Genomic DNA, 24,371 nt, shown 5'->3' with positions numbered 1-24,371 from the left:
GACTACGCAGGACCCTGCCTAGGTTCTCTAAATGAGTTGGAAGGTTTTCCCCGGTGATGAGCACGTCGTCTTGGAAGTATATTACACCAGGAAGGCTCTGCAGTATTTTGTCCATGGCCTGCTGGTGATGACGTGATTCCTAATGGTAGTTGTTTATATTGATATAGGCCTCTGTGTGCTGATAGTTGTATGCTTCCTGGAATCTTCACTGAGCTGCATTTGCAAAGATTCCTGTGATAGGTCAAGCTTTATGAATAATTCACCTCCATTCAGAGTAGTGAACAGGACCTCAATTTTCAGTAGTGGCTACAGATGCACTTCCAGGAAAGGATTAATGATGATTTTATAGTCACCACATATTCTTCTCTACATCCTTCACTACTGGGACTATTGGAGCTGCCCAATCTGCATAATCAACTTTCTCAATTATCTGAAAGCTTTCAGGTCATTGTAGTTCCTGTTCGATTTTCTGTCATATTGAGTAGGGAACTGAACGTGGTTTGAAGGACCTTGGAGAAGCTTCAGCCTTCACAGCAAGTTTGGCTTCAATGTCTCTAATAAATCGAAGACCTTCTGTGAAGACATCAGGATGATTGTCTAACAGGGACTGCAACATGGGGTTGCAATGCACTTTATTTATTTTATTTCAGGACAGACAAATTTCTTTTGGCTAGTTCCTGCCCATAAGTGATGAACGATCCCCTTTCACAATGATAAGTGGCAACTTTGCTATTTGATCTCCATATTTAGCTTGAATGGACATTTTTCCAAGTATATTCACAGGCTCACCAGTGTAAGTGCTAAGCTGGAGGAGAGTTTTCTCCAATGGGCATTTCTTGAAAATTTTCTCCCATGTCTTCTCTGAAGCAATAGAAACAGATGCTCCAGCGTCAACCTCCATTTCAACCATTTTACCATTTAAGGCAATGCCAGCTTTTAGTCCTTCATATAGTTTCAGATCAGACTGAATCCAATACAATTGTTCTTCTGCATTGTTGCTGTTAGTTTCACTTTGTCTCATCTGGACTCGCATTAGTTTTGTATTTTGTTTCCAAGTAACGCGTCTTTTTAAACTGCCTCTCTTTTCAAACGTGACTTGTCCATGTGCTCCTCGTGATGCTCTTTTTTTTGTGGTACTGTTTTACTGTGATCAGCCTTTGATATACATACACACTATGTGTCCTTTTTTTCCCACAGTAGCGACAATCAGTGGATTTTCGCTTACAGGCTTCTGCATTATGCCCAATTCCATTACAGTGGTGACATGTTTGGAAGCAAGTATACCCTGACTTTACTATTTCAACTTCAGCATTGTTAGCATGTGCTTTCAAATCTCCAGCTTGTTTCTCTGCCACTTCTATGCTTTGTGCAATCTTGAACACTTTCTTCAGTGTCAACTCTTGCTCCGCTAACAATCTATGCTGAATTCTTTCATTTCTTAGTCCACAAACCAAGTGATTACACAACACTTCTTTCAGGTAACCTTTAAAGTCACAACGTTCTGCTAACTTTCTCAACTAGGCCAGGAACTGGGAAACTGACTCACATTCATGCTGTTCTCTTCAGTGAAACTTGAATCTCTCGGCAATAATTCCTGGTTGGGGATCAAAGTGATTTTTCACAAGTTCTTTAAAGATTTTATCTGCTGGCTTGTCAGGAGCAATGATATTTCTCAGTAAGTAAAACTGAGGCCAGCTTTTCCTCTTCAATCTCATTCGCAATGAAAAACTGTTCCATTTGCTCAACATGAAAGAGGCAGAGGGTGATGGTCAAAGGTTATTTTTGCAACTGGAAGCCTGTGTCCAGTGGTGTACCGCAGGGTTTGGTGCTGGGTCCCTTGCTGTTTGTAGTGTACATTAATGATCAAGACATGAATGTAGGTGGTATGATCAGTAAGTTTGTAGATTACATGAAAACTGGGTGGTGTGGTAAATAGTGAAGAGGAAAGCCTTAGACTACAGAACAATATAGATGGGTTGGTCAGATGGACAGAACAGTGGCAAATGGAATTTAATCCTGAAAAGTGAGAGGTGGTGCATTTTGGGATGACTAACAAGGCAAGGGACACAGTGAATGGTAGACCCTAGGAAGTACAGAGGATCAGAGGGACCTTGGTGTGCATGTCCATAGATCCTTGAAGGCAGCAGGACAGATAGATAAGATGGTTAAGAAGGCATATGGGATACTTGACTTAATTAGTCGAGGCATTGAATACAAGAAAGGGGAGGTTATGATGGAGCTGTATAAAATGCTAGCTAGGCCACTTCTGGAGTTGTGTGTGCAGTTCTGGTCGCCATACTATAGGGGGGATGTGATTGCACTGGAGTGGGTGCAGAGGAGATTCACCAGGATGTTGCCTGGGCTGGAGGATGTTGCCTGGGCTGGAGCATTTCAGCTATGAAGAGAGAGACCAGATAGGCTAAGGTTGTTTTCCTTAAGAGCAGAGAAGACTGAGGGAGGACCTAATTGAGATGTACAAAATTATGAGGGGCAAAGATGGGGTAGGTGGGAAGAAACTTTTCCCCTTAGAAGAGGGGTCAATAACTAGGGGACATAGATTTAAGGTAGGAGGCAGGAGATTTAGAGGGGGTTTGAGGAAATTTTTTTTCACTCAGATGGTGGGGGCATATCTGGAACTCATTGCCTGAAAGGGTGGTAGAGGCGGGAACCTTCACAACATTTAAGAAGTATTTAGATAAACACTTGAAATGCCATAGCATACAGGGCTACGGGCCAAGTGCTGGAAAATGGGATTAGAGAAGATAATGGCTTGATGACTGGCGCGATGGGCTGAAGGGCCTTTTTCCATGCTGTAAAACTCTGACTCTATAAAACTACAAAGTTCATAGTAGATGGATCAAAAGCCTCTAAAGCCCCTAATGATGATGATCCCACCCTCATAGCCATTTGAAGTGTTTTGCCACTTCTTAACAATTAAGAATACATGCATGCATGCACGTGCACACACGCACGGTGTAAAAAAAAACAGAAGGTTCCTTTATTCCTTATTCTACATCAGAGGGCAATATATCTGGTACTTTGTACACCCTGCCATCAGGTTTTTATATAACACCTTTTTTTTTAACTAAAATGTCCTTTTACAAAAAAGCATAACTGTTAAACACAAACATCACAATCTTATTAAATGGGAGGGCAGGCTCGAGGAGCTGAATGGCATACTCCCACACCTTGTTCGTATGAAGTTGCTTTACGATTTGAGTTGCAATATCTTACTGATGATGCAGAGTGGCGGCACAGAGGCAAAGAAAAAGAAGCAAATCCTGCACTCTGGACCCATTACTGTGTAGGAAATCCTTCCCCATGTGCCCAAAGATCTGCGTATTGAGAATCAACCTGTTCAGTCACATGATGTGCCATGGCATAAAACACATGACCCTTGTTATGACCAGGTGAAAAGGGATGAACTTGCCCCCCTCTATTCAACCTCCTCAGTTGGCCACAGCAAAGGTTTAAGGTCCTTTTTGACAAGGATATGCCTTTTCCAAATCAGAATTCATTTTACTAGTTAAGCTGTGAGCAATAAGGAACTATTCAAACAAGGTTCTCTCAAGTCAAAGAAAGAGCAAATTTATTAATCACTAAATTCAAGAAAACTACTAAAAACGCGACTTTAAGCATTCGGCCCTCATGCAGTTGTTAAAGCCCACATGCACAGGTATCAGAAATAAGGAGAGTTAGAATTCAATAAAAAGATAAAAGAATATATAGTTCGGCGGCTTTTGATTGTCCTTGAAGCATAGATTTTAAACGCTGTGGCCAATTTAGGTTAGCTGTTTTCTTGGATGTGGCAGATGTAGAAGATGCTGTAATTATTACGAGACCTAGGTTCCTTGATGGGTTTATGGTAGAGTTGCTACTCAAACCAGGTAACACACTTATTCCAAAAGAGAGCGAGGGGGAAAGACAGGCCTCAGCTTGTTTCCTCTGCTGAAGACTTTCTGAACACCACCTGTGTTACTTACAATTCCTCTCTAGTGGCTGACAGCCTTGCCTTGAAATACTTCACCTATTATGTATTTCCAAGAGGTTTTGGGTGTGTCTGTCTTTGGCAGCCATCATTTCAATATCCAGCACTTTGCATTTTTAATGTCTCTTTCTTAGACTGTTATGAGTTTCGATGGAAATGTCTCTCTCTTCACACTCCCAAGGACGATTTGTTGGTTTCTCATCTTCAGCTTGGAATGTGGCCTTGCATTTTTAAGCAGTCTCAGTTCAAATCACACAATTTTCTGTCAGTTGAAAGTTGAAAAATCATATTTTCAAAAATAAAAGGGCATAGCCTCGTAACACCCTGAGTAGAGATCATCCTTGAATCAAGGGACAGATCACAATAATGATGATCATGAAAGATTTGGTCATTGGATTCAGGTACAGCAGAATGGCTGATTCTTGGCAATATTTCTTTTATTGGCACTTGCACAAGAGTCGGAGATTTGTCAGGAACAACAGCTTTCACCACCAGCAGATTGAACATGCTTTTACTGCCGTCAGCATCTCAGATTCTGGCAGTATCCCCAGGCTATCAATGGCAAAACACACTCCATTATCTTTGAATATTTCAATAATATTCATTAGCATTTTCCCACAATAACTAATCACAGACTATTCTAAATCCCTCAAAGTAATATTTAAGAAATAATATCCAACCCAACTGAAGGTTTCAGTTTATTTGGTGCATTTTCAGGCATTTTGTAATTTACTGCCATCTGATCATCCCGAAAAGGGGCTGCTGTTGGCAGGCTCCAGGCAGTTCAGGCTCAGAAGTCATGGGGAGCTGGTGGTAGAAGGTCATTGGTTCCGTGCCAGGCAGTTAGAAGTTCAAGAAGCCCCGGGAGCCATTTACAGTGCAGTGCTGCCGGGTGACTGGTGTTCAGAGAAACCCAGGGGCAATATCAGCTTAGTGAAGCTAGTGGTTTGCAAAAGAGTTGGAAGTGGGTTTCATAATTAGAGATGGGATTGCAGCTTTGTGAATCCCATGAAACAGCCTCAGGAGGAGAGATGGAAATATCGGGAGGTAAACAGTCATTGAGTCCAAGTTGAAGCAGTTTTTGAGGGAATTAAAAGCATAGATGTTTGAAAGTTAAGAGTTGAAATCCCTCATGGGGAAGGCAAAGTTATAATGAGATTGTGTAGCTCACAGTGGTCACTGACATCTGGGAGCGTTGCTGTGAAATCTGTGGGATCTGTCTTGGTCGCATCTGCCATTTAATGTGCAGCGGGATGTGTTCATCCACAGTTTGCCTGTTAATTCTTAGATTGTTTTACTTTTCTGACTTTCTACAGTAAAGTTTGTTTTGTTTATTTAAAACTGTGGAACTTTGGCTTTATTCTCTTAGTGCATAACTGGGATTTCAAAATTTGTCTACTTTTAACAAAAAGTTACTGGTCCCTAACTGGATCATAACAGGGTCAGTTGACTTGTTAACATGCTCAATTGCTCATTAATGACTTTTCAAAATGGCGGGCAGGCTACTGACTTAAGCCTACCATGCTAAATCTTTTGTTAGGTCTCAACTGAGTATTTTGTTCAGTTCTGAACACCACATATCAGGAGGAATGTCAAGGCCTTATAGAGAGAGTGCAAAGGAAGTTTAGTAGAATGGTACCAGGGGTGAGGAACTTCAGTTGCAAGGAAAGACTGGAGACGGTGGGGTTGTTCTCTTTAGAGCAGAGCAGATTAAGGAAAGATTTAATAGAGGATTTCAAAATCATGAAAGGTTTTAATAAAATTAAATCAGAAGAAACTGTTTTTATTCGTAGCTAGAAGAGGCAGATTTGAGGCGATTGATAAAAGCACTAGATGCAACAAAGGAATTTTTAAAAAAAACAGAGTGAGTTGTTGGGTTCTGAAATGAACTGAAAGGGCGGTGGAAGCAAATTCAATCATAACATTCAAAAGAGAATTGGATAAATACTTGAAAGGTACAGAAATGACAGTGCTATGGGGAAAGATCAGGGGAGTAGTAGGTTTAAGCGAATATCAAAGAACTGATATAGACATGATGGGCCCAATGGCCTTCTCTCTGCGGCACCATTCTATGCTTCTTTGATAGTACCTCAAAAGTCTGAACTTCTTTTCTTTGGTATTTTAATGGGAGCTTTGATCTAGAGGCTTCAGTTTCATAGCTAAATACTTGTTATAATGAAACATCTTAAGAACCTTACCATCCGTAATCCTTTAAAAGAGGTAATTTTAGTATTAAAAAGGGTGTCGTACAGTCCAAAGGAAGTTTTATTTTGGCTAAACATTTAAGTGGTTATTAGGATTTGCTGGTGGCTACCCAACTAATAAATACCACATAAATCTACGAGTGTGATTTACCTGATGTTCTGCCTCTTCTTCTCAGGATTGATAGTACTGGATGCACCTCCTGGCAAGTCAGCATGAGACTCCCCATTAATTATTATCAGAGTATCACTTGACTCCAAGATCTTTCATGTCACATCTCTCAATTTGACAGTCAGTTACAATTTATTCCACTGAATGTGAAGTATCCTGCAATCTGAGAACCCCCAGAGGCACAGAATGTTAGTGCATTGTTAAACTGGATCACAAACTGGTAGGATATGGGTTCGCCATTAGATTATTTAGAGATTTATGGCTAAACCAGGGCCGTGCGTGGCAGGGTGGGGTGGGGGCAGGTGGTGGAGGTTCAACAACAACTGAACTTTGGCGGTAGCTTACCTTTTGTAAAATGTTAAGAGGATGAATTCAGCTCATCTGGAAAGGTTTTGGAACTGTTTAAATGTGATTTCATTGAGCAAGGGCTTTTCCCAATGCAGACAAATGATTAATTTTGAAACAACAAAGAAGCTAAATGATATTGAGGGGAAGGTTTAAAATGATCAGCTTTCAGACTGCTGTACATTACTCTAAATTAAGAAGCTACTCTGCTAAGTTCATCCATGGAAGTTGAATGTACGCTGAAATGTAAGGGAACCAAATTAAATAATCCCTGAAAAAAAGGAACGAGGAATGTGATGCCTGATTAACTTGTGCCCATTGCTTGAAATGCAGGCAGCATGCCATGTTCGTGCTGCCTGGTCATTATAATAATTTCTGCATGCAGCCAGCATTAACTGCAGGGTTCAGTGCCTGCATACATCAGGAGGCGGCCAAAAATCATAACTTCCTAGGGCTACTTAAAAGCTACCTTCCCCTGCTTAAAGCTAGACTGCACCTCTTAAAAGGGAAGGTGCATTGTGGCTGGAGCGGATTCTGGGAATTGCGCAGGAAGTGAATTTGTGCTTGGAAATACTGAGGCATGTGACGGAGTGAACTCCAAGATTTTCAGATGCTGCATGGAGGTCTTGGTGGAGGAGATGGCCTGTATCCACAAGGGAACAGGAGTCCCTCAAAATACAGATCAAAAGGCAATAGGGGCAGGTAGCTGTGGAGGACTTTGTACAGAGCTGGATGCAGTGTTGAAAGAAGTTCAATGACCTCACAAGAGTTGTGAAGGTCAGTGAATGCATTTTCAGATGCCATATCCTACCAACTGCTTGATTAGTCTCAGCCACTCCTCAATTCACTACATCCCATCACTCATAACAACAATTTATAACAATTAGCACTCATGATTAACATTCATACTCTTCACCTCACCCTCACACACTTGGCACTGCTGCAAGCCTCATCCCCTCATCTTGCAACTTGCACACAGCCAGCTAATCAACCATGACAGCCACATCACTCAAACAGATTGCATGACACAGACTGACACACTTACCACTCTCTTGCACAACAAGTTGGTGCACAACCAGAGGCAGCAGGAGTTAACCAAAGGTGGACAGATATGCCTACATGTCCTAATCCCTATGGTGGAGATCATTAGTGCAGCAGCCATTGCTGAAACTGTGGTCAGTCATGGGATTTAAAACATCAAACATAAATCTAACCTCATACTTAATCCTCCTCATCCCACTTATCCCTCACCCTGCAATCTCTTCTGATTTATAAACTGCAGCTGGTGTAAATGTTCCAAGGCAGTGCAGGGACACCAAAGAAGAGGAAATTGAAGAAGATAAAACACATTCTTGTGATTTCACGAGAATGCCACCAGCTCAGGTACTGGCACTGCACGTATCTCAAGAAGAAATTAGAAACACTTAGCATCTGTTTTCACAAAAAAAGGAGATGAAGCAGACATTGTAGTTGAGGAGAACTGTAGATGGCCTGAAGGAAAACTTCAAGCAGCTCTGACCTTCAAAGCTTGGCCCTGCCCTACCTTGACATGGGCAGAGCCAGCCTGGGATGGTTGGCTGACAGGCAGCAGCACGGGCACTGATGGAGTGACAGGGGTGGGAGGATGAATGCTGCCTTTCTAAGAGACAACAGCAGGTTCATGCTTAACTGAGCCTCTCTGTCACTCCCCTCCTTGAACATTGTAATCTATAGTCATAATGGCAACAGTCTGAGCTTCATCATGGTAGCATCCACAAGTGTACAGATAGAGTTGACAACCATTTTCATGCTGGAAGGGATGGGCTCTAAGCTCTGCACAAAGCCCTGTGCAAATTGGTGCTGATTGTTCCATGCTCCTATTGAACACAGTCTTTCTAGCAGGCTTTCCAGCCTTTCCGACTTTCCTGTAGCAGCTCGATACAACTGAGTAGTTTGTTAGGCCATTTCAGAGAACAAGTAAGAATCAATCACATTGCTGTGGGTCTGGAGTCACATAGATAAGGACAGCAGCTTTTCATAACAATCCAATTGCTATTGTGAGATTTGTACTTTTGTCTCCGGGCCTCTGAGTTACCACTCCAGTAACATTACCACTACTTCTAACGTTCCCAAGCAGATATGGCCTCCAGCTAAGAACCCTTCTCTTCCTCCTCCTCCCTCACTCAGCACCTTAACTCTCTCTGCGTAACCTCTGCTTGTTCACCCAGTCAAATTGCATTCTGAGGGGAATGGCTAGTAGTGCGCCCATTGTGGGAAGCAACTCGTTTATGCAGAAGCCTTGAAGTCAGCAAAATGTTCTTCGGTAGCTGCCACGCCATTCACTATAGGCTTTTGCAACTTGAAGGAGCTATTAAAAGCACAAAACACTTATAGAATCAGAGCAACAGCCGCAAGGAATCAGCCAGCAACTGATCTGTTAAGTAGTTCGTGATGACAATAAATAGAGCTGGTGGGAGATACTTCCTGTTGCTTATCACGGTTCAGCTGTGAGAGATAAGGGTTTCGGTGGGAGCACTGAGCTGTAAAATGCCGCCACTGGCTTACATCAGCATTGTATGCTGATTGACTTCATGATCAGCCTGCCCTGGATGCTTCCAGTGGATGTTAGCTTCACACGCTTATGCCTTTACCAAGGTGGTATCATGTGCAATTCACAGCACAAGTATGAGCACACATGCATCTGACACCATTTCAGTTCCTGTCCGGTATCTGTATCTCCCAAACGGCGGACACTGCCGAGCCTAGCTCTGCCCACTAAGTGTCTGGGAACAAGCCCTATGCCTTTAATCATAAAGGTCAACACTAATGTATTCCGCTTCTCAGAAAGGACAAGTTGAAAATGTTTCTAATAAAAGCTACATAAAGTGTAACATTATGGGTGATTGCAAAAAATATATATGAAAGGATCAAATTGTATAAGAAGTTGGCGTCATCAGAATTTTCACATAATCGTGTGAAGAGCACATATTGAGCCCCATTTTAACTTTGTGTAAGTGAGTGGGTTTTGAATGTGTTTAGCTATTGGTTGGTATATTAATCTGAAGGAGAGGAGGCAGGAGAGAGAGGGAGAGAGTAAGAGAGAGAGAGGGAGAGAGTAAGAGAGAGAGAGGGAGAGAGTAAGAGAGAGAGAGGGAGAGAGAAAGAGAGACTCGTCCACAAAGTTTCAAGGAAGGTATGTGCAGACTTTGAATGCCAATGTGACAGCCACATTAAGTAGGATGCAGATAGTTTATCTGTGACTATAACTCGTCACTGATTTTCAACCAGCTGCTTCCAGCTGAATGTTCGGGTTGAGATGCTGCTGATCAATATGAATGATGTTAAGTGGGGACATGGAAGTGTGATCTCAACTCAAAGCAATCTTCATCTCTCACATTTCACTCTTTCCTTTCCTCAGCTAGAACCTGTCATATTGTCTCTTCTCCCAATGGCCAGTCTGCCCCTGGCATAGGTCCAGGTGGAGCAGTCTTTGGTGCTAGAGGTCATAGGCCAAAAGCATCTGAGCAGTCAGTGCAGGGGAGTGACGGGCCTGCCTCTATCTCCACTGAAGCCACCAAGCTGCACCGCATAGAAGCAGGTGGCAGCATAACTTGAAGAAATTGTAATTTACCAAGAGCCTGCACATGGTAGTTTAATAAAATGGTCTCCGACCTTCCCCGCTCAGAACCTGACCTCGCCTCCAGGATGATCAGCCCCCTCCATCCAACCTCCCGATTTAATCCACTCTGGCTGATTCTCCATCCTACCCCAATCAGCCAACCACCTCTCCAGATCACCCTTCACCTCTCTGTTTGTTTCCCCCCTCCCACCCCTCACTTGCCTGTCAACCCCCTAGCCACTACCTCACCCCTCCAGTCAACAACCCTGCCCTGGCCGACCAATCACTCCTTCCCCAGGTTGCCCCCATCTCTACTCACCTTCACCACATTGCTCCATTACCCCACCGCCCCCACCCACCCCTACCCTTTCTTGAAGCTCTATAGAGAAGTTGAAAGGCAAAGCACTCCTCTACAGGAATTGTTAGCGTGTCCCCTTGGCTCCCAACTCATGAGAACCTGCTCCAATCCCACTCACCCCAAACTTACCTGAGGGTTGCTGCCTGTGAAACAGGTATCCTATCATTGATGTCTTCCCTCAAACATGTTGCTTGTAGAGGCTCAATGCAGTTAAAGTGCTGGGAACTTGTTTCACATCTGTTGATGAGGCCCCAGGATGAATTTCTATTGATTCTTAAGCCTCTTGATTCAGGCATCGCAATGCCTAGATGGTGAATATTGGTACCTTTTATGTCATTGACATGTGATTATGTTTATATGGTGTAATAAAGAAAATACCAGGAATAATATTCACCCTATTAAATTCCTATCTGAACTATATCACAGTTATTACCTTAGACATTCACTTCCTCCACCACTGGTGTACCATGCTTGCATGTGTACCATCTACAAAATAAACAGCAGCAACTCGACAAAGCTTCTTCAACAGGACTTCCACCACCAAGAGCAAAGGCAACAAAAGGATGGGAACACCATTACCTGCAAGTTTGCCGACAAGTCACACACCATCGACTTGGGAATATTTCGCTGTTCCTTCACTGTTACTATGTCAAAAATCTGGAACATCCTAGCACTGTGAGTGTACCTGTACTAAAAAGACTGTAGTGATTCAAGAAGGTGGTTCACCACCATCTTTCCAAAGGAAATTGGTGATGGGCAACAAATGCTGTTCTTGCAAGCAATACTCATATCTCATAAACGAAAAAAAAGTTACCGACATGATCAGATTCTGGTTCTTGTAGAATTGACACAGCTCCATATCTTACAGCTTTGATTCAGACATTTGATGCAAGAAAAAGATTGGCAAAGGAAACATCACCGTAGCTGCCCTGACCCTGGGTGACCTCCGATAGAATTCTGCTGCTTTCTAACAAGAACATTTTGATTCTATTTTGCTATTTATATATTTTTAATGTGTTCTTCATTTCTTATAACTGATCATAATAAAGTTTTATTGGCATTTTCCTCTGTCAGATACCTTTACATCACTGAATGTGACAATCTTATTGCTACCTACAGTTACATTGAGCCTGCTGACCACTTTAATTTGTCGTAGATAGCCAATACCTAGGATGAAGTTACAGGCTGGAATCTGATCGAAGGGTTTGGTCAAATGATAGATTGAATAATAATGGATATCTTGGAGAAAATTAAAGGCTAGAATCTAATAGAGGGGATCCTATGGTTTATTTGTGGGGTAAAAGAAAACTGGAAGGGAGTTGTTTACCATGCTCTAATTGAAGAGTCCAAATGACAAACTATCAAATTGCTCCAAAGGTGCTGCTTTTAAAATCTGTTTTATTCAACTTGAAGAGTGGCCTCTGTCTGGATGTTGATAACTCATATTTTGTCTTTGGTGGGTGATTATGCTCATACTGTGAAACTATTATTTCTCCAGAAATAATTTTTAGACCCTCAGCAGAAAACTCTTTTAACAGCATTTGCTTGCTAGCTGTCAGATCCCACTTAGTTTCTGGAGCTGTGCAATTGCCTGCTGTGTGGTATCTACAAGCAATTGCAAGTCACATATGGAGTGAATTTTGCGTTGAAGTGGTAAGATTATTTACCTTTTTACATGCTGTGATGGAGCTCCCTGTAGTGCACGTGGAATGTTCTGCTTCACTGCCTGGAATTGTTTCAAAGTGCTCTGAGAGTTGACGCATTTGTGAGGCTTCAAAGTCACTGCAATAGAAGATAGAAAATTGACAAAGAACTGACACCAAACTGGTACATTTTTCTTGCAGGTTCTATTGGAAGCATCAGCTTTGCCTTCTGTGTGGTTGTTAGAAATCATTAACACTGCCTGTAATTCTTATCCATTAGTACATAAGTATTGCTGAAAAAAGACATTTTGTCAAAGCTTTTTGGCTTGTACTCATCAGGACAATTGAAAGGATACCAATGTCTAAATTGTTAAATGAGGCCTGAGGCCCAATATTGGGCCAGCCTCAGACCCCTGGTTGGGCTGCAAGCTAAGAGGTACAGAGTAAAGGGCTAATATCAGGAGTACCTGATATTGATGTAACTATGCACAGTCTCTTGTTTTGTCTCAAATTCGGGGTCTACATGGAGTTTCTTTAGGGTTTAATGGTTACCCTAAGGATGCTACCACAGACTGTTATTCGTAAAAACCATTCTTGTTCATTTACAGATCTATATACATTTCAATACTCGAGGTTGTACCTCTGCTTCCCACCAGATCGCAGTCTCTTAGTCTTGTGACATTGCATCAGTACTAACATCACTATCAGGTGCTCCTGATGTTAGTTCTTTACTCTGCACCTCTTAGCTGCAGCCCAACCAGAAGACCTGAGGCTGACCCAATATTAGGCCTCAGGCCTCACTTAATTTAGACAACCTGTTGTGCTTCTGGAGTCAGCTTTGCTATTTCAGAAATGTATTAAAAGCTGCTTGCCATGCTGGCCAAAGCTGTCAGGTAAGTCTCAGGTAGTGGGGAGGACAGCAGGAGGAAGACGAACACAGTCAGTAGGATTGCTACGGAGCGAGCAGGACCACTCCAGTTCCTCCTGGCCACATAAGAAGCTACCTTTTCGGCAGTGATAGGTTCCCAAGCTACACCCATGAAAGGAAGACCCGAATGGAGGCATGGTAAAGAACCATGTGAATACAAGTTTTTGCTTTGATTAAAGGAGTAATCTCAGTATATCTTTTTAGTGCATTGTTTAGGATTGAAAAGGCATCAGCGGAAACCTCCAACACTACAACTTAACATCTGCGATGAAAAGACATTTTGTTATGGCACATGTTTCTCCATTTGTGCGCACCCAGTTGACTAACAAACTAGGTATACAGAGCAGAATGGGAGCAGTACGATCAACACCTAGTTATGTTTTATTGACTAGGACAGAAGTTCATTATATCTGAAAATTCAAAAAATTGGTTCAATAGAAATAAGCTCACTGTGACAGCACCAATCAGTACACTATTATATCGTGTCATAAAGGGAACACATTTTACTTAAGCAAAGGAGGAAGGGGAAATAAGTTTTTTTAAACATAATAAAAGAACTAGCTTTCAAAAATTATGTGCCTATGGGACATAGCCTCAATTGATGTGTTCTTAATGTAACACATGAAATTATCTCCATCACTAGACTCACCATATTTTGTGGGATCAGCAGGAGAAGTTAAAAGAAAATGGAGAGAAAAATAAATGGCTTCATCCTTTGCCTCCCTTATGACTGCCTCCATCCTTGCTCACTGCCTTCCACATTCATCTGCTGCATGGATCTTTACTTGGTGCCTGATCTTTTGGTTACCATTACTCATAGCCTTTCTATTCTTCTCTCCATCCTTTCTCACTCTCACTCTGTGTGAACACTGTTTCTCTCTTTAATAATTACATTCAATGTTATTCAACTCTTTGTATGCACTGTTTCTGTCTCTTCACCTCTCATGGCTGTTTTCAGTAAACGTAATAGTCATCTGCACTTGTTAAAAATCTGCTTATTTCAGATAACCACATACCTGACCCATACATATAATCCCATAACATTAAACTCCTCCCTTATCATATTCATTAGAAAAGACTAAACCCATTAATATTCACACGTATTTGGTAGACAATTTCCTTTCTCATCCATTGTCAAATTCCAGTGTACCCACCTTCTCATATCTAGTCCTATTGTACAGCATTTGAATAGACATACCCCTCTATATGATTTATTAACAGGCCATAGAATTCCAATTGGCCAAATCACATATTGACTGCTACTTTTAAAAAAAATCTTCAATTGACCATAATTGCGTAAAATCATTCCCACTGAATCGAGTTGCAATGGGTGAACAATCCTTTCCTACTTCTTCTGAATACTGGTAACAAAAAAACAAATCATATATCAATATCTAAGTCAGATAAGGAGACTAAGTATCTGGTATAACAGTGTAAGTACCTTGCAGCTGTTTGCTAATTTCCTGTGAGGGCAGTGTTTCATGATGTGCTTCAGGGTCTGATGAGGAGTTCCACAGGCGCATGATAGGGATTCTTTAAATCTTTTAATAGTGAGTGCTTTAACTTAATTTATCATCTGCAGTAAAGAATTACAAAGTTGTCGTACAGAATTAAAGTGAACCACACCACTTCCTATTCATTTGTAGTTTATATAATTAAAATGTACCAGATCACTTCCCACTCATTCTTCCAACTTGTAGATAGTGTTCAGTTAGCAAACTACCAATGACTTTTTCTTGCAGTTTAGTTTCCAATCACCAATGAAGAGATTACCAAAATGACCAGTGGTGAATTGATATGAATTCCAGCCAACCTAACATCTACTGACACAAAAACAAAAATACCTGGAAAAACTCAGCAGGTCTGGCAGCATCTGTGGAGAGGAACACAATTAACGTTTCGAGTCCGAATGACCCTTCAACAGAACTAAGTAAAAATAGAAGAGAGGTGAAATATAAGCTAGTTTAAGGGGGAGTGGTACAGGTAGAGCTGGATAGAGGGCCAGTGATAGGTGGAGATAACCAAAAGATGTCATAGACAAAAGGACAAAGAGGTGTTGAAGGTGGTGATATTATCTGAGGAATGTGCTAATTAAGGGTAGGATGCAGGACAAGCAGGGTACAGATAGCCCTAGTGGGGGTGGGGTGGGGTGAAGGAATCAAAAAAAGGCTAAAAGGTAGAGATAAAACAATGGATGGAAATATATTTAATAATAATGGAAGTAGATGGGAAAAGAAAAATCTATATAAATTATTGGAAAAAAAGGGGGGGTGGGAAATCGGAAAGGGGATGGGGATGGAGGAGAGAGTTCATGATCTAAAATGGTTAAACTCAATATTCAGTCCGGAAGGCTGTAAAGTGCCTAGTCGGAAGATGAGGTGCTGTTCCCCCAGTTTGCGTTGAGCTTCACTGGAACAATGCAGCAAGCCAAGGACGGACATGTGGGCATGAGGGCAAGGTGAGGTGTTGAAGTGGCAAGCGACAGGGAGGTCTGGGTAATGCTTGCGGACAGACCGAAGGTGTTCTGCAAAGCGGTCACCCAGTTTGTGTTTGGTCTCTCCAATGTAGAGGAAACCGCATTGGGAGCAACAAATGCAGTAGGCTAAATTGAGGGAAGTGCAAGTGAAATGCTGCTTCACTTGAAAAGAGTGTTTGGGCCCTTGGATGGTGAGGAGAGGGGAAGTAAAGGGGCAGGTGTTGCACCTTCTGCGGTTGCATGGGAAGGTGCCGTGGGAGGGGGTTGAGGTGTAGGGGGTGATGGAGGAGTGGACCAGGGTGTCCCGGAGGGAACGATCCCTGCAGAATGCCACCGGGGTGGGTGAAGGGAAGATGTGTTTGTTGGTGGCATCATGCTGGAGTTGGCGGAAATGGCGGAGGATGATCCTTTGTATGCGGAGGCTGGTGGGGTGATAAGTGAGGGCAAGGGGGACCCTATCATGTTTCTGGGAGGGAGAAGAAGGTATGAGGGCGGATGCGCGGGAGATGGGCCGGACACGGTTAAGGGCCCTGTCAACCACCGTGGGTGGAAAACCTCGGTTAAGGAAGACGGAGGACATGTCAGAGGAACTGTTTTTGAAAGTCGCATCATCAGAATAGATGCGACGGAGGTGAAGGAACTGAGAGAATAGGATGGAGTCCTTACAGGAAGCGGGGTGTGAGGAGCTGTAGTCGAGGTAGCTGTGGGAGTCGGTAGGCTTGTAATGGATATTGGTGGACAGTCTTATCACCAGAAATTGAGACAGAGAGGTCAAGGAAGGGAAGGGAAGTGTCAGAGATGGACCATGTGTAAATGATGGAGGGGTGGAAATTGGAAGCAAAATTAATAAATTTTTCCAGGTCCAGACGAGAACATGAAGCAGCACCGAAGTAATCATCGATGTACCGGAGAAAGAGTTGTGGGAGGGGGCTGGAGTAGGACTGGAACAAGGAAAGTTCCACATACCCCATAAAGAGACAGGCATAGCTGGGGCCCATGCGGGTACCCATAGCCACACCTTTTATTTGGAGGAACCGAGAGGAGTTTAAGGAGAAATTGTTCAGTGTGAGAACAAGTTCAGCCAGACAGAGGAGAGTGGTGGTGGATGGGGATTGTTCGGGCCTCTAACATCTACTGAGTTCTGCAAAGAGCTGTTTCCATCTAAGCATTGGTTTGATTTGCTTGTCGCTTGAAAAAGTAGTACTTGTGATGTAAAGAAGTCTTAACAGATGAAATCAGTGTGGAGGTGCTTACTCATTCATGCATACTGAAGTGAGAGGCAAAAAAAGTTTGTAATTTGTGCGCAAACAGTTTTAGATTGACAGAAGCTGAACAGGAATGTATCCAGATCCCAGGTTACCTAACCCAAAGTGGAAATGGGACATTGCTATATCCCAGTAGCCTAAACCAATTCCTATTTATCTTTACTGTGTCTGCTCTAATTCCTTACTTCTAAATTATCCAGATCGTGATTATCAGAACACTATGTTCCATCAAATCATTGCCAAATGTCACTTACATGCAGCAGTACATTTTAGATGTATAACCACTTTTGTGTGAAATTGCAGATTTTTGGTAAGTGCTCTGTCTTTGCCTAGTTTGAATCAGTGAACAAGTGATTAATTGGATTTGAGCACATATATGCTAACTAGCTGTTTTATAAACTGCTATTTATAGCATTTGCCATCAAAGGATAATTCTTGTTGCAAGCATCCATTTCTTGCTGAACTAGTAATGTGTTTAAAGAGATTCCACTGCAATATTCTTAGTGTGAGAAGAAGTCACAGAAACAATTCCATGGGCTTTGCAGAAAGGGCACTTCTTTCAGTAGATGTAGCAGAAGGTTAGTGAAATGTCAGGAAAACAATCTACAATGACTGCTTCTCTGCAGCTCTGAAGAAGAGTCATTGGGACTCAAAACATCAACTCTTGTTTCTCTCTCCACAGATGCTGTCAGACCTGCTTAATTTTTCCAGCATTTTCTGTTCCTGTTTCAGATTTCCAGCATCCGCAGTATTTTGCTTTTATCACAATGCAAGTGAAAACAAGTTAACTATTATGATATATGCCTGGACGATATTTGAACCGATAAAAACTTGAATTTAGAGTATCTTCCAGCATTCCTTCTGCTGGTACAAATGATTAGAGGACGCTATTGCTAAATTTTATTTCAATTCAGCAGAATTCACCAAAAACTTGCCATGCTCATTAAACATGTTGCAACCATTGTATTTGCAAGTCTGTCTGGGCGTAATATTTCTTCATGGTTGTGATGTATTGATGGACTGCTTCAGTGATAGGTCCATGGGATGTACCCATCATTAGGAACGATCCTGCAAGAATGAGGTTAATTACAAAGTTCACCATGTGTTCAATAATATCTAGAGAGTGACCAGTAAGGAAACCAGATGGCACAATGAAACTGCACACAATGAAAAAGCTTTTGGAATATCAGAATTTCATGCCATAAACATATCTATGGCCTTTGTATCTAATGGCATTGTGGGGACAGGGGATAAGAGTGGAAATTCTCTTTGGCCTAATTGGTTGCATATAACAGTGTATGCATCAATTTCATGTGGATTTAATACAGTTAGGAAATTGATCTACAGAATGAGTTCATAAAGCTGGGTCTTCAAGTAAATGAGAAAGACTGCTTGAAAATTTGGTCTTGAAATTAAATATGCAAAATTAGTGTAAAATATTTAAAATAAATGGGAGTAGAAGATGACTTTCATATAGAAATATTAAATATTAACCACCCCTAAGCTAATATCACTCCATCCAATTTCAAGACTTTAATAGTTTAGTTGTTTGGATTTCAGGTCAGCAGCAAAGGAGCATCGCTCACTGCTGACTTTGAAGAGCACGGCTCTTAAAAAATTTAGCAATTTTTGTGGTGTGGACTTTCCCTTTTCCAATGTCAGTGTGAATCTGGGACCAAGAGGATCTCCAGCAGTAGTGATGCCATCAAGCAGTATAAGTAGCCAATCACATTGAATTACTCTCACAGACAGCAAAGCAGGAAGTAAAAGCCACTGAAGCCTTTACCTTTTCATTTTAAATTTGACAAATAGCAAAATAAATGGTTGAGGCATACACATTGGATTAAGGTAGAAGCTAAATTATCATAAACTTAAAATATTTTAATAAATGTGGAACTTGTCATAGTGGAGAAAATTAGCATTTAACAAATATTAAATTACTCTTTCAGGGCCAGTGAGGCTGTTTAGTAGTAAATATGAACTTAGTGCACCATTAAAAACTCAATCACACCTCACCTCATTCAACAAGGTATAATGTTTAAGAGTTTTTACAGTGAGGCTAATAGTATAGAAGTGGAAGTTCTTCTCAGTTCAATGATTTTTAATTAATGCAGACTAGGGGAACCTCAATAGCAGAGCCTCAGGAGAACACTGACAGTACCTTCCAGATTTCCAAGCTTAACTGCAGCACATCTACCATCTCCACTGTCCTCATGTGCTGACTCCAGGAGTTGCTATTAGTTTCAGAGGATTAACGACGATGAGCATTGACAGCTTCATTGCCATTGCTGCCGCAAAAGCCGTGCCATAATCCAATTCCTCCACACATTCAGAGAATCGAATTGTGGAAACCAAAATTGCAGCCTTTAAATTAACAGTTAGGCGGAACTACTAAAGAATAAAAAACTCGTTTTTTTTAAATTGTAAGAATTACGCAAGTATTATAGACCGGGATGTGGTGAGTCATTCAAATCTCCGTTGACATTGGTGGGACTGGAAGATCCCGCCGGCGAGAGTAGCCGGAAAATCCCGCCCGTGGTTTCAATTTACAAAATTAAGGGATTTCTTACATAAAATATACCCAAATCTTCATCAGTCAGAGCAACAGTTTGACCAAAGACCCACTTGTCTAAAACTTCTACCCTCCCCTCCTGGAATCACTGAGACACACTTGTCTAAAACATCTATTCCACTTCCAGCTACAGTCAATATAAACCATTTATGTGAAGCATTTATCTGCTTTCCAAACACACTCAACAAATGCCAACCATCTAAACAAGTCACACTTCTTCCACTCAGGTTTCCTCCAATGATATTTATTTAAAGGGGGCCTTTTCATCCCAGACACTTGCTGCTGCCTTGCAGAATAGAGGAGGCAGAAGATCAGAGGTCCAGTAACTTCACGGCACAGACAAGTGGCCAGATGGTCAGCGATAAGGTACCAGACCTGCTGAGAAAATAACCATTTTCTCCTAAATATTTTCAGTAGAAACATGACCTAATGCCTCTCTGCATTGCTCCCAACAGCTGTGCACTAGACTGTTTCAGTTTGCCAATATGCGATTTGTCCTCTCCAGCCTATTAACAAGTTCCTCAAGGAACTTAGCTGGCAATTAATACGGAGGCGAGTGGATTACTAGCTCCCTGTCCTCTCTGTCCATGCTTGCTTTGAAAATAGCAGTGCATCCCAGAGGCATCACGACACTGACACGCCATCCGGGAGTGCTATTTACAAAGCGTGGCCACACCTGACCTCACCCCCACAGCAATTGAAAAATCAAACTCCATCCAAATCTTCTAGCCGCATTCACCAAATCTGACCAAATGACAGCACACATACTATTCCTGGCCATATTTGTCAAACATTACTCATGTAAATTGTACACATTTCTTCCAGCTATTTATCATCTAACTGAATCATCCATGCTCCCGCAGGCTCATCTGCAAATACCAGTTGTCTTAATGTCCATTTCAGTCTCATTTACCACAACGCCTTTAATCCATTGGATTGTACGTCAGCCCTGGTTGCATTCACCAAATAGCTTCTCAAAGGGTTTTTGCTTTTGATCTTTATATATAAATATTTCATATTATTCGGATCTACTATTATTCCTGTTCTTGTCCGAAAGGACACACTGTTTTCCATGAGCAAATTAAATAGTGCTTTTGTCCCTGCTGGAAGGAAAATTCTAAATTGAAAATTGCATCATGATTCATCATATTTGTATTGTCTTTTGTATTATTTGCTGATATACACACACATGTACACAGAAACAGAAAGAATTCTGGAGGTATAGAACCAAGAAAGCAGATACATTGGCACATGGTTAAAAAAAATTGAATACAGAGGCACAGGAAAAGGCAAAATGAGACAAATACAAATATAGATAAAACACACAAACACCTATGCAAGTTTCACTGCATATAAATTTCGGCAAATGCAGGAACTATGGCCTACGAACAAACTAAAGATGTTTATTCCAGCAAGAGGCAAAACAAGCTGAATGACAAACAAAGAATCAAAGATACACAGCTGCTTTGTTTAATTGTACACTCATCTACTAAGTTATGCGAAAACAGAGGAGAAGTGATTGAATTTTTGCTTGAAGGTTTTATTCAATCAGTATACAAGGATGTTGGGAGAAGTGATACTGTCGACATCAAACAGGACCTTGAGGAATCAGCTAACACGCAATTGTCACCATTCCGGGCAACTCTTGCTTTAGCTAAAAAGGTACATATCCCTTCCCAACTTCAATAATTATTACTTATTTCCACTCCACCTCTTTTCTCCTTTTATGGCTAAAATAGCAATCAACTCCTACAGCTGCTTTAGACAAAACAGATGGGCACATCTGCTGATTTATCTTACTTTCCTCTGGGAAGGAGCTCAGCTCCTGCTTTGTGCTTTCTCTGTGCCAAAGATCAGCATAGCTTAATTTGTCGTATTTTGCCTCTGTGCCAAAAGGTTGTAGGTTCAAGCCCTCATCTGGACTTGAGTAAATAAAATTTAGGCTCAAGTGTATTACTGAGGGAGTGCTGCATGTTTGGATAGTGATTTGTTTTCAATGACAATTGAATCTGTCATTGGTTTAGGCAAACATTAAAGATCTCGTGGCACTATTTGAAGAAGAGGAGAGAAATCTTCCTGACCAAAATTCTTTCATCAATCAATGCCTTAAAAATAGACTATGCATCATATTGCTGTTTTTGGGCCCTGGGTGTATATAAATAGGCTTCTGTATTTGTGTATATATAACAGATATTGCACTTCAAGTAATTCAAAGTGCATAAAGTATTTTGAGACATTTGAGACATGCTATAAACGATATTACTTTGAGTACAAGTACTCCTCCGACTCCACAAAGAAATCTTAGGCTTCACTGCCCTGCACTTCTCCTCTTCCTAAGTGTTAAGCCCACCATGAGATGACCCTGGAACTATATCCTGCCAGACATCGTGTGCCGATGAGCAGCCTCTGTGTCATGTGATTTTCTGCTGCTTCCCACTAACTGCCCATCTTTTCTGTTTTGGGGGCTTTCAACGTATTTACTCAATGTTTTGCACAAACAAGTGTGCAGCCTACTGGTGAAGAGCCTCCGGGGGGGACTTTGAAAGAAGATTTAAATCAGATTGAAGCCAAAAATGAAGTCAATTCCCAGCTCCGCAATATCTTACTTCACCTTGAGTTTACCTCAAATATGCATATTGGGTGAATCCAGCAGGTCAGCAACCTCCAGTCGTGCAGGCTATCACCCTTTGGTTCATAAAAATGCCTGAGATACATAGGTTTTTGGAAGAATATGTGTTCATTGACTCAGTATCAAATGCTGACACTTGACTTTAAGTGTTCAGCATCAGATCAGTACATCTTCCTCTTCATAGCAGAGTCGGTCACATACTAATGTACCATAACTTAGGAGATATAATGGTGTCCTTGGGAAACTAAGCAGTTACTTTAATGCTTCAGTACATGCTATATTTCATTATTGACAGAAGTAAGGGATCTCTTTCTGTAATCGCTTTGTGTAGGTTTATTTAGAGTTGCATAATAAAAGACAATGATCAAAAAATTATACAGCTGGTAGCAATTGAATTTTCCAGTTGATTCACTTCCAGTGCATTTAGTGATGCTCTCAAATAGATTACTTATAAATAACCTTTAAAAATACGGAAAAGTAATCTATCAAGCACTGGATGTAAATAGAGACAATGTGCTATGGAATTTTTATGTGAGTAAATGATCTTTTTAGTTTATTTATATCCACTTGAGTAGAGCACTTAATTTTTGCTCAATAATGCATTGTTGAATTAAAAGGAAAAGGGGACTTTGACTGTAATCTCAAATAATAATTGCCGGTAATTATTTCACTTCCCTGTTTCAGTTACAAAAAAAGATTGAGCTCTCCAGTAGCACAGATGTAAGGTTTCTGTCTCTGAAACATATGAACTAGGCAAGTTCCAGGTTCAATCCACAGTCCATGGTGAGTTATATGATTGAGTTGGGTAATGGAAGGGGCACGTCTGGTCCACACAAAAGTAAAATAGATTTAAGGAAAGGCAAGTTGGGCTGAGTTCCTGTTGCTAATTGCTTACTCAAAATGCATGTGGTTGGGTGCCAGGTGATTATAGGATTCCTCCACATTTGGACATAGTCCACTAATACTTACAGTTAAAGCCCCAGAATGAATAATGGTCACTTGGACAACCTGGCAGAAGCTGACTGCTGCCTTCAGAGAAGGATAGAAACAAAAAAAAAAGAAAACTTTTTAATAGCACAAGACAAACTGCATTATTCGTTACCAATTCCATCCTTATCCTTGGCCATTGTCTCAGGCTGAACTAGATCGTGAACAATCTTAATGACCTATTTGACTCCCATATCCCCTCCACTCATAAGACTGCCTACTTTTACTATAACCACTGTCGCTGCCTCAGCTCCCGAGGCACTTATCCGTATTTTTGCTACTTCCAGACATGACTATTCCAGTGCTTTCCTGGGAGTAATGTGCAGGGGTTGCTTGGAAATAATAGTTTCAAAAGACAAGTCTGGCTGAGGATCACAGCAGCAGTTTGAGGGAGCTGAAGGTAAATAAGGAAGTGTTGGAGTTAGTGAGTTCACTGTCAGATAGATGCATTTGATGGGTCATGTGTCACTTGTCCCAATTCTCAGGAATAATTTCGATTGGAGCATCTGGCACAGACAACTGAAAAAGGGACAAGGGCATTGCAAGGAGGAAAAGAAGAGAATACAATTTCAGTCAAACCGATCTCCAAACTCTCTTTGAGGGGACACAGACTAGGGGTCTGCACATACTAGGCACCCTGAAATAAACGTATTTTATGCCATGTGGAGGCAGGTGACACTGGGACTGAGTACTAACTCTCCCTCATTACCAATTTGCTCTCCAGTGATTTAAGAGATTCAAAAGGCCTGCTGTCAAGGAATGTAACCAACTACTCTCATTTTTTGTAATGCTTAGAAACCTTGGTTACACTGTTTGATCTCCTAAATTAAGAGCTACACAATGCACTTTAGTTAAAGGAATGCGCAAACTAGGAATCTTACAGATCTTTTGACAGCCCTACTTTGTCCTTCCCTGGCTATGAGGTTAAACTGGATGAATTCCCAGCTTTCCTGAAAAATGAGTCCATATGTGATTTGCATATGTAGCACCAAGGCTAAAATTACACAGACCTCCCACAGCTGCTTTAATGTTTACTGTACAGGGCCATTTTAAGGGCAGTTATCACTTATGTAACCATAGGCAGGGAAGTATGGTCAGATGACCATAGCTAGACGTCCTCCTTCAGCAGAGTTTCCTATTAGCAAAGCATACCTTTTCAATCTACATCTCCGTTGTAAGGTTCTTATCATACCGGTGTAGCCTATATGG

General features: G+C 41.4%; 1 protein-coding gene across 1 annotated transcript in view; it reads right to left on the bottom strand.

The window, feature by feature from the left end:
* Nucleotides 1–24,371, bottom strand: part of sphkap (SPHK1 interactor, AKAP domain containing) — a 167,995-nt gene that overhangs the window by 133,267 nt on the left and 10,357 nt on the right. Inside the window, exon 2 of the mRNA XM_078564068.1 lies at nt 12,330–12,444. Coding sequence (XP_078420194.1) covers nt 12,330–12,444 — 115 coding nt within the window. The remainder of the gene's footprint in view (nt 1–12,329; nt 12,445–24,371) is intronic.

Source organism: Cetorhinus maximus, chromosome 19 (assembly GCF_964194155.1).
Source record: "Cetorhinus maximus chromosome 19, sCetMax3.hap1.1, whole genome shotgun sequence".
Lineage (NCBI taxonomy): Eukaryota > Metazoa > Chordata > Chondrichthyes > Lamniformes > Cetorhinidae > Cetorhinus > Cetorhinus maximus.
The sequence above is the reverse complement of the archived record's forward strand: the minus strand, read 5'-3'. Positions and strand labels throughout refer to the sequence as shown.